The sequence below is a fragment of the Phacochoerus africanus genome, chromosome 1, assembly GCF_016906955.1.
Source record: "Phacochoerus africanus isolate WHEZ1 chromosome 1, ROS_Pafr_v1, whole genome shotgun sequence".
In the NCBI taxonomy this organism is placed as follows: Eukaryota; Metazoa; Chordata; class Mammalia; order Artiodactyla; family Suidae; genus Phacochoerus; species Phacochoerus africanus.
In genome coordinates, this window is record NC_062544.1 from 163,776,772 (window position 1) to 163,790,493 (window position 13,722).

Genomic DNA, 13,722 nt, shown 5'->3' on the forward strand with positions numbered 1-13,722 from the left:
AATACAAAAGTAAAGGAGTAAAGTCAGAGCCATAGCTTCTTTTCCCATTTTTTTGGATGAGACAAAACATGTGGGCATGCACTCATGCAGGCGTAACTAATTATACAGATCTTAAGAACTCTCAAGATAAGGGTACTTATTAATAAGGCTAAAATCCATGCCCATGGACAAAGTTTGAATTAGACAATTCTCATTACTAGAAAACTTTTCATACTATATATCTTTAACAATTTTTAACAATTTTGTTCGTAAAAACAATACAACTTTATACATTTTCAGCAATACAGAAAAGCAGTAACAGTGGGAGTGACTTCTAGATTAGGCCTATATGAGGTAAGCTCTCTCTCTCTTGGTCTGAGAAAAGTGACTGCTCCAGAAAAGTCTCCTAGACTAACAGGTGCAAGTAGGGGCTGCTCCATCCCTCATAGCTCACCGTGACTTTGGATGGGGTTCTGGGCATTGGCAGTTCTGATCTGAATGGAGGCTCTCTCCTGGGGCCCTCAGGAAGGGGTATGGGTGTTGCCAGGACCAGCTGGAGGTGCCCTCACACCAGACAGCAAGGCCCTCTGTGTCATGCAGGGATGGCCAAGACCTTGTGTTTCTTCACCCAGCATCTCTCAGCTGCACTCTGTCCAAAGCCCGTGGCTCCTCCCTCACCTGCACAGAGATGGCCTGTGTGGGAGAGCATACCATCCCCCACCTCTTCCTCTCTTTCTCCTACCCCAGATCTATAAATTCATTTTGAGTTGAGACTCAGCAGGGCTGGGGCCTCCCCCTTTGCACAAATGCCATTAACTCAGTAGGAGTTTCCAGAAGTTTCACCACAGCTGAACTCAGCAGCATTTCTGACTGTTAGGGTATTAAGATGGAGGTTTTAGTTTCATACTTGGCTTCCTTCTCTTTTTTCTTTTTCTTTTTTTGGCCATGCCCAAGGTATGTGAAAGTTCCTGAGCCAGGGATCTAACCTGTGCCACAGCAGTGACCTGAGCTGCTGCAGTGACAATGCTAGATTCCTGCCCTGTACCAGTACTGGCCCCTCTTCTTTGGGATTGAACTGGGTTTCCCAGACATGCCTAGACTCCTAGTAAAGCTATTTCTTCCTTGGTTTAAAAAAAAAAATTAAAATTAAATTTGGAGTAAAATTACCTCAGATCCCATTACCCAAAACTAAGCACAATTAGCATCATTTTGGACATCTCCGTGCATATGTACTTAAAGATTGATAGAAATAATTTTAGAAATATACTTTAATATAAGTTTTACATTAAGTTTTACTTTGATTTAACCAACAAGGAAAAACTGAAAGGAATTAATATACTTTAATGAAATTTTTTTTTGACCTAGAAGCTAATCATTCTTAAAAGGAAACTTTTTTTGGGGGGGTCTTTTTAGGGCCGCACCCAAAGCACATGGAAGTTCCCAGGCTAGGGGTCGAGTCAGAGCTCTAGCCACTGGTCTACACCACAGCCCACAGCAACACTGGATCCTTAACCCACTCAGTGAGGGATCGAACCCACGTCCTCATGGATACTAGTTGGGTTCCTTTTTGCTGAGCTACAATGGAACTCCCAAAAAGAATCTTTAAATTTAACACAATGGTATCATGAAACAGAGGTTCAAATAACTTCTATAACTTTTTATTCATTGAAAATTTCAAGCACATACAAAGCGAACAACAATATAATGTATCTGTATGTACATATCATCCAATTTCAACAATTATCATAATTCTACTATTATTTATATCAATATCACTACCCAATGCCCACCACCTACAATATGATTTTTATTATTATTTTACAGGTTTGGGGGAGGTAAATTCAATACTTGGAAATGCACAAACCTTAGCTGTGAAAATTTGAAAAATGGTTTGCCACCTGCGTGACCCACATTGCTATGATGAAAACAGAATCCATTTCCCACAAAATCCTGTATCCCTTGCCAATCTGCTGGCACTTTTTGAAAACTTTCACCTTAGATTAGTTGTATTCTAAAGGTTCATCTAAATGTAATCATACAATTTGTCATCTTCGGTGTCTGACTTCTCTGGCTTAGCACAAGGTCTGAGTTGCATCCATGTTGCTGTATGTGTGGGTAGTTTGTTCCCTGGCACTGCCAAGTAGTCTTCCAGGATATGGAAACCACAGCTTGTTCACCCATTCTGTTGATATTCATTTGGGTTGTTCCCAGTTTGGGCTACTGTCAATGAAGCTGTGAATGACCATTTTTGTACCCATCTCTTTGTGGACATGTATGTTCATTTCTCTTGCATAAATATCCAGGAACGCAACTGCTGGGCTAAGAGTAGATGTAGATGTTTAACTTAATAGGAAACTACAGAAGATTTTCCCCAAGTGGTTGCAGCATTGTATAGCTCTTTGAGCACATCTTTGCTACCATTTAGTGCTGTCAGTTTTTTCAGCCAATCTGTTGATTGTGTGATGTTACCTGGTATAATTTAATTTGCATTTCCTTGGTAACTAGTGACACTGAGCAGTTTTTCATGTACTTATTAGTCATTCGTATTTTTTCTTTTGTAAAGTACCTGTTCAAGTGTTTGCCCATTTTTTTTTTACTTTCTCAAATGTATTTGTTTTTTGTTTGTTTGTTTGTTTTGTTTTGCTTTTTAGGGCCGCAGTCACAGCATATGGAGGTTACCAGGCTAGGGGTTGAATCAGAGCTACAGTGCTGGCCTACACCATAGCTCACAGCAACACCAGATCCTTAACTCACTGAGCAAGGCCAGGGATCAAACCCGCAACCTCGTGGTTCCTAGTGGGATTCGTTTCCACTGCGCCCCAACGGGAACTCTGGCCATTTTTATATTTAGTGAGATCTTTATTTTTTTATTATTGAGTTATAGGAGCTCTTTATATATTCTGAATACAAGTTCTTTATCATATATTTTTGCAAATATTTTTTCCTATTACATGGGTTGCCTATTCATCTTTGTAACAAAGTCTTTTTATAAGCATTAATTTAAATTTTAATGATGTTTGCATGCACATATTTTTCCATTCTTTTATGTTCAATCTTTTTTTTTTTTTTTTTAATCTTTTAGGGCTGTATCTGTGGCACACGGAGGTTCCCAGGCTAGGGGTTCAATCAGAACCGTATCCGCCGACCTATACCAGAGCCACAGCAACACGGGATCCAAGCCGTGTCTGCTACCTACACCACAGCTCTTGGCAATGCTGGATCCTTAACCCACTGAGTGAGGCCAGGGATCAAACCCGTGTCCTCACAGATGCTAGTCGGGTTCGCTAACTGCTGAGCCACGACGGGAACTCCTTCGATCTGTTTTTTATGAAAAGTACTTTCTTGTAGACAATTATGGTTGGGCTCTGCTTTTTAACTCATTCTAATAATTACTGTCTTCTAACTGGAGTGTTTAATCCTCTATGTTTAATGTGTTTATAGATAATGCTTGGTTTTAGTGGGCCAATTACTATTTTGTTCTATTTGTCTCACCTTTTCCTGTTCCATCTGTTCTTCCTTTCTTGCCTTCTTTAGGCTAGCTGAATAATTCTGGTATTCTATTTTAATCTTTTGGCTTTTAGCTAAAATGTGTGCATTTTAATGGGTTCTCTAGGGACTTCAATAAGCATCTTCGATTTATCACAACCTATTTAGAGTTAACAGGATATTTCTTCATGCCTTAAGTACTTCCACTTGCTTCTCCATCCTTGTCTATTGTTGTCATATATACTACATCATATATTATGTTTGCCACAACACAGCGCTAAAGTTTTTTGTCCATTTCGTTTTGAAGAGATACATGTGAAGAAATTAAGAGAAGAGTTCCTACTGTGGCACAGTGGGTTAAGGATCTGGCATTGCCAGAGCTGCAGTGTAGGTTGCAGCTGCAGCTTAGATATGATTCCTGGCCCAGGAAGGAAGGAAAGAAGGAAGGAAGGATGGAAGGAAGGAAGGAAGGAAAGAAATTAAGAAAAGAAAATAATAGCCCTTTATGTTTGTTTGTTTGTTTGTCTTTTTGCCATTTCTTGGGCTGCTCCCACGGCATATGGAGGTTCCCAGGCTAGGGGTCTAATCGGAGCTGTAGCCACCGGCCTACGCCAGAGCCACAGCAATTCGGGATCAGAGCCGCATCTTCGACCTACACCACAGCTCATGGCAACACCGGATCGTTAACCCACTGAGCAAGGCCAGGGATCGAACCCGCACCCTCAGGGTTCCTAGTCAGATTTGTTAACCACTGCGCCACGATGGGAACTCCCAATAGCCCTTTATGTTTACCATTTCCAGGGGCCTTCAACCCTTCCATTACCTTTTCCCTTCAACTTGAGGAACTTCCTTCAATATTATCTGAAAATGTCTTTATTTCACTTTCAGTTTTGAAGGCTGGCTACAGAATACTGGGTTGACAGTTTTATTCTAGCACTTTATCCTCTGCCTCCACTGTTTCTGATTAAAAGAAAACTATCCTTCATACCATTGTTCCTCTGTATGTAATTTGGTTTTTATCTGGTTGATTTTATGACGTTATCTTTGGATTTCTAGAATTTAATTATGGTGTGCTTAGGTGTGGCTTCATTTCTATTTGTATTACTTGGGGTTTGTCGACCTTCTTGGCTCTATAAATTTATGTTCTTCACTAAATTTGGGTGACCTCAACCTATTATTTCTTTCTTTTTAGGCATATGGAGGTTCCCAGGCTAGGGGCCGAACTGGAGCAATAGCTGCTGGCCTACACCACAGCAACGCAGGATCCAAGCTGAGTCTGTGACCTACACCACAGCTCACAGCAACACCGGATCCTTAACCCACTGAGCAAGGCCAGGGATCGAACCTGCACCCTCATGGATGCTACCACTGAGCCACGATGGGAAATCCTCGAGCTATTATTTCTTGAAATATTTTTTTTCTGCATTATCACTCTTTTTCTTCTGGGACAGAAATTACACACATTAGACCCCTTGATATTGTCCAGTGGTCGCCAAGGCTCTCTTTCTTTGATATTTTTATTCCTGGTTTTTCAGATTGAATAATTTCTATTCAAATCCATTGCCTTTTTCTTCTATCATTTCCAATCTGCTTATAAGCCCATCGGGTAAATTTTAAAATTTTATATTCTGTGTCTTTCAGCTCTAGTATTACCATTTTCTTCTTTTTTAAATAGCTTGTTTCTTTTGTGAGATTTTGAATCTTTTTGTTACACATATGGTTCCCTTTAAATCCATTGTAAACATATTTATAATAGCTGCATTAAGTGCTTTTCTGCTAATTGCAATCTCTGAGTTATTTGGGGATCAATTTTTAACTTTTTTTTTTTGTCTTTTTAGGGCCACTCCTGCGACACAAAAATCCTAAATCAGGAGACCCTAGCCTGGGACCCTCCATATACCACAAGAGTGGCCCTAAAAAAGCCAAAAAAAAAAAAAAAATCCTAAATTAGATGGTCTCGCAGTCTCAAAAAAAGTACTCCAAGAATTATTTATTAAGTACAATCAGAAGAATGTACCTTCATAATGTGGTGACTTGGTGGTCAGTCCTTTAAGCAAGTAGTCAAGCATGGCCATAGTTGCCAAGAGCAGTAGGGAAGGACGGACATTCTTTTTTTTTTTTTTTTTTTTTAGGTCTTTTTAAAGTCACGCCCTCAGCATATGGAAATTCCCAGGCTAGAGATCAAATTGGAGCTATAGCTGCAAGCCTATGCCACGGCCACAGCAACACAGGATCTGAGCCTCGTCTGTGACCTAAGCAACCAGCTCCCGGCAACGCCGGATCCTTAACCCAGTGATTGAGGCCAGGGATTGAACCCACACCCTCATGGATACCAGTCAGGTTCTTAACCCAGTGAGCCACAGTGGGAATTCCTGGGGGTCAGTTTTTATGGACTTTTTTTTTTTTTTTTTTTTAATATGGAATACTTTCTTGGTTTCATCACATGATTGGATACTGGACATTATGAATGATACATTACAAAGTCTCTAAACTGAGTTGTGTTCCCATCAAAAGTGAATTTTATTCTAGCATTCACCTTGGTCAGACCCAAGCTCAAAGTCTGTTGCCCTGGCAGTGGGCAGTAGCCATCGTCTCTGTTCGGTTTTTTCACATTCTATATGATACTTTTGTGCCAGGCCAACTGGGCTCTCCCCCATATATGCAGAGTTTAGCTGTTAGCCAAAGATTTGGGTGGATTTTGTGTGTGTGTGTGAATTTTTTAGCAGCTCTAAGGCAGGATTTCCTCTTAAGTGTTTTGGCTGCTCTGTCAGCCCTGGATTCTGTACGCTAATATCTCAAACCAATGATGTTGTGCTATAGCCCAAGGCAAGAAAAGATTAGGGAAGTGCCCTCAGGCAAAAGGCTGCAAATTTAAAGATCTTAACCACTGCAGGTGTCCTCCAAGGGTAGAGGTTTCCACTCTCAGGAGCTTGCATGTACTGACATGAAAATATTCCAACTTGTAGTAATAGGTGAAAAGTAAAACTTGTGAAACAATATGAATGTATGATTCCACTTATATATTTGAAAAGTTATTGCAAAAGCATATGATACAAGTGCACGCAGAAGGTAGGGGAACCACCGGCCCTGACTATTTCTAAGAGCGGACTGCAACAGGGTGAAATGTTTCTCTATTTCTATGCAGTTTTACCTGATGAATTTCTACATGTGATTTTTTTTTTTTTTTTTGCTTTTTAGGGCCTCACCCGAGGCATATGGAGATTCCCAGGCTAGGGGTTGAATTGGAGCAATAGCTGCCAGCCTACACCACAGCCACAGCAATGCCAGATCCGAGCCTCGTCTGCAACCTACACCACAGCTCACGAAAATGCTGGATCCTTAACCCACTGAGAGAGGCCAGGGATCAAACCTGCAACCTCATGGTTCCTAGTTAGAGTCATTTCCTCTGTGCCATGATGGGAACGCCAACATTTGAATTTTTACATTTGATTTTTTATTTTACTTGAATTTTTACATTTACATCTGATTTTTTATTGGTCTCACTGATTAGGCAGCATTTCTTAGCTCTCTGAGAAGAACTCTTAAACTTTAGATTAATAAATCCATATAAGGTACCTAGAACAGTGTCTGGCACCCAGTAGGCATTCAATAATTCTGAGGCCTTATTATTGTTGTTATGCGGATACAGTACCTCTTTCGTTGGGCTCAGCGGCAGTGAACATGGCCATGAAGCCATTCCCAGCTGTGTTGGCGTCAGAAATCATCTGCACCATCATCTTGTTGCCGCTGGACACGAGGGCTCCAGGCCGGAATGTGCCGCAGAAACGGCCAATGCGCTGGCCGTTGGCGTGGCCGTTGTATACATCCACAAAGTCATAGCGACACAGGTTGTCACTCTCCAGGTCTATGAATCGGAAATTAAGAACTACTACTTTTCCCTCGGGAACCTGCCAAGAAAAGGGCCAAGTGGAAAAACCGTGTTATGAAAACATCTGAAGCATTCTTATCTAGCCAATTACTAAAATGAGCAGATAACAGTATGATACCTGAGATGCTGCTTTTTCTTTCCTCTGAACTAAGCCAGGAAAGGGTTTCTACCATAATGCATTCCTAATAAAATCTAAGTATCTGTGCTTTTTTGATAAATTCCAAATTCTCTAGAGATCTTATTCCTAAGGCGTTTGTCTCAACAAAGCTGCAAAAATTGGATCAGTCTCAGTCACTGATAAGTCATTGCTTACAAAGAATACCAAGCCTGATTGAACATCACCACATATTTGCATGTTCTAAAACACCATGGCACCCAGAGATATTGCTTGGAAACATTTGAAATGTCATTTCTCTCAAATAATACAATTGGACAATCTCAAGATATAGAATGTTTCTATGAAGTTCAGACTGAAGGGGTGATTTGACAATTGTGCAGGTAATTTATAGATAATTAACTCTGGGTCCTGAAAAATCCAGATTAACTATCTATACTGATTAGATTGAGTACTTGTTGAATTATCTCTTCTCAAAGCCAGTGACTTTTCATTTGCTTGTTTTCTAGGTGAAAACTGTATATACCAAGCAGCCTTGAAACACAATACACTGATTAAAAAGGTGTGTTTTCACCTTCTCAAAAGATTTTGTTCACCATAATTTCCTCCATATAATGCATTCCTCCCTATTCCCTCACTACATAGAAAAAAATGATTACAAAAGCATTTGGAAGGATTCTTACAAAAGCCCTGTTTCTTTCCCAGTTCACACTATCTTTAAATTTCCTCATCCAAGCTGTTTATGCATAAAGTCTTGATCAGATTTGTTTCACACTTAATAGCATAAGATTCATCCTGTAAAAACTTACAGATGACAAACATCAGCGATTTTAAAAAATCTCACAAGCAACACTGGTTGGTTTATATTCATCTTAATTAACTGTCTCAGACTCAAGGATCAACAGGTGCTTTTACATACATATGGCTTCTCCATGTTGTTAAGTTCCCCATGTTGGTGAGTGCCATGAATTTTTTTTCTGATGATAAGAAGAAGTGTTTCAGTGCTATCTGCCTTTTTTTTTTTTTTTTTTTTTGTCAAACACATACACACCCTAATGGAGACACTGTAACAGTATAGTCACGAAAAGGGGGATATTTTGGCTTTGCCATGGTTGCATTCTAAATGCTGGAAGCTTAAGTGTGAATATCAGAAGCTCTAAAGCCATAGACTAAGAAGCTGATAGCAGAAAACGCAATTTAATTTTTAAGCATTCTAAGATAGCTTTTGTAGAATGTAATTGTTTTTTTGATTTGTTTTTTCACATACAATCTCTATCCCATGATCAGAAAATTATCAAAATGTGATGCTACATCTGTAACCTTGAATATAAGCAAGCTTTCTGTGAATTAGTTGAAAAATTCCCAGCCAGTGTGCACAGCAAAGGAAACTATAAAAAATAAAAATAAAAAATAAAAAGACAACATACGGAATGGGAGAGAATAGTTGCAGACAATGTGACCAATAAGGGCTTAATCTCCAAAATATACAAACAACTCATATAACTCAACAACAAAAACCAAACAACTCAATTGAAAAAAGGGCAGGAAGTTCCTGTTGTGGCTTAGAGGTAACAAGCCTAACTAGTATCCATGAGGATGCATGCTCAACCCCTGGCCTCACTCAGTGAGTTAAAGGATCTGGTGTTGCTGTGAGCTGTGGTGTAGGTTGCAGATGCGGCTTAGATCCCACATGGCTGTGGGCTGTGATGTAGGCTGGCAGCTGAGGCCCTGATTCCACCTGGGAATCTAGCCTGGGAACTTCCATATGCTGCAGGTGTGGCCCTAAAAAGCAAAAAAGCAAAAAAAAAAAAAAAAAAAAACAAGAAAAAGAAAAATGGGCATGGGCAGAGAAACTAAATAGACATTTTTCTGAACAAGACATATGGATGGCCAGTAAGGAGATGAAAAGATGCTCAACATGGCTAATTATTAGAGAAATTCAACTCAAAACTATAATGAGGTACCACCTCACACTAGTCAGAATGGCCATCACTAGTAAGTCTACAAATAAATGCTGGAGAGGGTGTGGAGAAAAGGGAACCCTTCTACACCGTTGGTGGGAATGTAAATGGGCAAAACTACTATGGAAAACAGTATGGAAGTTCCTCAGAACACTAAATATAGAACTACCATATGATCCAGAAATCCCACTTCTGGGCATATATCTGGAAGAAACCATAATTCAAAAAGATGCATGTACCCCCAATGTTCAATTCAGCACTATTTACAATATCCAAGACATGGAAGCAACTTCAATGTCCATCAACAGACAACTGGATAAAGTAGATATACAATGGAATACCACTCAGCCATAAAAAAAGAAAGGAATAATGCCATTCACAGCAACATGGATGGCACCAGAGACTTTCATACAAGTAAAGCAAGTAAGGAGAAAGACAAATACCATGTGAAATCACTTATATGTGAATCTAAAATGTGACACAAATGAAACTATCTACAAAAGAGACTCAAAGACATAGAGAACAGACTTGTGGTTGCCAGAGGGGAGGGGAGAGGGAGTGGGATGGACTGGGAGTTTGGGGTTAATAGATGCAAACTATTACAATTTGAATGGATAAACAACAAAGTTCTTCTGTATAGCACAGGGAACTAAATACAATCTTCTGGGATAGACTATGATGGAAGATACATTTTTTAAAAAAGAATGTGTATATATATATATAGGTGAGTCACTTTGCTATATAGCAGAAATTAGCGCAACATTATAAATCAATTATAGCTTAATAAAAAATAAAAAAAGGAAAAATTCTAAGCCAGGGAAAACATTTTTTTCTTTTTTTTTGGCTGCCCCATGGCCTATGGAGTTCCCCAGCCAGGATCAGATCTGAGCTGCAGTCATGACCTAAGCCGAACCTGAAGCAACACCAGATCCTTAACCCACTGTGCCAGGCTGGGAATTGAAGCTGCATCCCAGCACTCCCAAACAAGATGCTGCCAATCCCACTCCACCACAGTGGGAACTCCAGGAAAAACATTTTAAACTAAATTAATTTGATTAGGATTATCCTTGCATGAAAAATGACAAATTTTTGGAAATATATAAACCCTATGGAGGGCAATTCAGAGCTATAAGACTCATCCACCCACAGAATGAGTGTAGATGATAAAGGGAAGGGATCTAAGGATGGAGACCTGGGGCATTCCAATGTCATCAGGCCTTCCTGATGAGGTCCAACCACCATAAAGGCTGAGTCAGTAAGTAGGAGGCAACTCGAAGAATGTGGTGCCCAGAAGCCGAGTGAAGACAGTGAGTCAAGGATGAAAGATGGGTTGACTAAGTCAAGTGCTGCTGTTGAGTCAGGAAGATGAGGACTGAGAAATGACAACTGGATTTAGCAACCAGAGGTCACTGCTGACTCCAACAAGGCTGTTGTGGGGGAGCAGTAGGGACAAAGCCTGATAAGAGATAAGAGAAGATCAGGATCAAGGGAAAATAGATGGAGTTCCCATTGTGGTGCAGTGGAAATGAATCCAACTAGGAACCATGAGGTTGCCAGTTCCATCCCTGGCCTCACTTGGTGGGTTAGGATCTGGCGTTGCCATGAGCTGTGGTGTAGGTCACAGACATGGCTCGGATCTGGCCTTGCTGTGGCTGTGGTATAGGTTGGCAGCTGTAGCTCTGATTACATGTAGACCCCTAGCCTGGGAACCTCTATGTGCTGTGGGTGTGGCCCTAAAAAGCAAAAAAAAAAAAAAAAAAAAAAAGCAAAGAGAAAATGGAGTGAAAGACTGGTGATAATACAGACAAGCCTTTCAAGGAGTTGAGCTGGAAAGATAGAGTCATATGGGGGTAGCTGTAGTTGGAAGGGGAGGTGAGGCCAAGACAGGGTTTTTTTTTTTGCCCTCGCCCACAAAGTGTGAAAGTTCTGGCACCGGGGAACAAACCCACGCCACAGGGGTGACCCAAGTTATACCAGTAACAATATGGATCCTTAACCCACTGAGCCACCAGGGAACTCCAAGATAGGATTTCAGGTGGGTTAGTACACAGGGTTGTGACAGCACGTGAAACCACTCTTCAGACTGCTTTGCTTTCCTTTGGAAAATAGGAAACAAGGTCATCTGTAGCAAGAGAGGATGAGGAGAAGTTACTGGGAGTTTAAGAACAGAGGAGTAGGTGTGTAAATGGATTAGTGAGATGAAGCAGGGCTGCCATGAGTGCAGAGGGTCCATTTGAAGTAAATGATCTAAAAGTGAGTCCTCCTTGGAGTCCCCATCATAGCTCAGCAGAAACAAATCTGACTAGTACCCATGAGGATGTGGGTTCGATCCCTGGTCTCGCTCAATGGATTAAGGATCTGGCGTTGCCCTGAGCTGTGGTGTAGGTTGAAGACATGGCTCAGATCCTGCATGGGTATGGCTGTGGCATAGGCCAGCAGCTGCAGTTCCAATTCGACCCCTAGCCTGGGAACCTCTATATGCTGCAGGTGTGGGCCCCCCCCAAAAAAATAAATAAATAAATATAAGTGAGTCCTCTCTACCATATGACCCAGCAATTCTCCTCCTGGGTATTTCTATGAAAAAAATGAAAACACTAATTTAAAAAGCTACATGCACCCTAAAGTTCATGAGAGCATTATTTATAATGGCTAAGATATGCAAGCAACCTCAGAATGCATTAATAGATGAATGGATAAAGAACATGTGGTATATATAATATATAATGGAATACTATTTAACCATAAAAAAGAGTGAAATTTTGCCATCTGCAACAACATGGATGGATTTGGAGAGTATTATGCTAGGTGAAGTAAGTCCAACAGAAAAAGACAAATACTCTTCGATATCACTTATATGTGGAATCTAAAAAAAAATTAAACTAGTAGATAAACAAAAGGAGGGAGTTCCCGTCGTGGTGCAGTGGAAACGAATCTAAGAACCATGAGGTTGTGGGTTCAATCCCTGGCCTTGTTCAGTGGGTTAAGGATCCAGCATTGCCGTGAGCTGTGGTGTAGGTCACAGATGCGGCTTGGATCTTGTGTTCCTGTGGCTGTGGTGTAGGCTGGCAGCTACAGATCTGAATTGACCCCTAGCCTGGGAGCCTCCATATGCCGTGAGTATGGCCCTAAAAAGTAAAAAGTGAAATAGGCTCACATACAGAGAGAACAAGAAAGTGGGAGGAACAAGATAGGGTAGGAGATTAAGAGGTATCAACTGGGAGGTCCCGCTGTGGCTCAGCAATAATGAACCTGACTAGCATCCATTAGGATTTGGGTTCAATCCCTGGCCCTGATCAGTGGGTTAAGGATCCATTGTTGCCGTGAGCTGTAGTGTAGGTCACAGACATGGCTTGGATCCCTTGTTGCTGTGGCTGTGGTATAGTCCGGCAGCTGCAGCTCCAACTTGACCCCTAGCCTGGGAATCCGCCAACCCCCTCAAAAAGAGGTATAAACTGTTATGCATAAAATAAACAAGTTACAAGGATATATCATAGAACACAGGGAATATAGGCAATATTTTATAATAACTATAAATGGAGTGTAACCTTTAACAACCGTGAATCAGTACACTGTACATCTGTTACTAATATAATATTGTACATCAGCTATAATCAATAAAAAGAAAAAAAAGTGATTCCTCTGCATAGTCATGTTTTTTTCTCCCCCAACCACATTCAGCTCCCTGGGTGGAGGTGCAGAGTGAGCAGAGTTGACTTTAAATGGTGGTGGGTGTGAGGCAGGGGAGGTGGAGTGGTATTTGCTAAGTGGGGGCTACAGAGGGAAGAAGGACATAGGCAGGGGAATGACCATAATGGTCGGACCATGGAATCCAAGCTGGGTAAGGAGAGAAATCGGGACTCAGTGGGGTGAGGACAGGAACAACCCAGATCGTGGTGGAGGCAAGGATAACAACAACGGAATAGGGGGCTGAGGAGTGTTGCGAGATAAGCTCACTGGAGAAAAGGAGGCTAAAGTCCCAAAAAGATCATCCATGAAGATATTGAAATTACTGCGAATTATGACAAGGAAGGGTATGGAAGACAGTGACCATTAGCCAGGAGCTAGAGTGTAAGAAATGAGGCAGACTCTCCTAGGGTCTTTAGATGATTGTGACCAGGAGAGACACAGGGCATCACAGTCCTGTTTCATTGGTAATTTCTCAATTCTCTGACACTGAGAAAATCATGGAGATTCATTCCTGTAGTCAGGCTGCTGATTTGGAATCCAGGCCTTCAATATTCATCCCCAATGGGACAAATCGGTCCTTCTCAAATGTTCTTTATTTGGTCCTG

At 41.0% G+C, this 13,722-nt stretch overlaps 1 protein-coding gene across 1 annotated transcript in view; it reads right to left on the minus strand.

Moving 5' to 3' along the window:
- Positions 1-13,722, minus strand: part of PCOLCE2 (procollagen C-endopeptidase enhancer 2) — an 82,525-nt gene that overhangs the window by 19,862 nt on the left and 48,941 nt on the right. Inside the window, exon 3 of the mRNA XM_047783985.1 lies at positions 7,118-7,373. Within this exon, the coding sequence (XP_047639941.1) occupies positions 7,118-7,373 (256 nt within the window). The remainder of the gene's footprint in view (positions 1-7,117; positions 7,374-13,722) is intronic.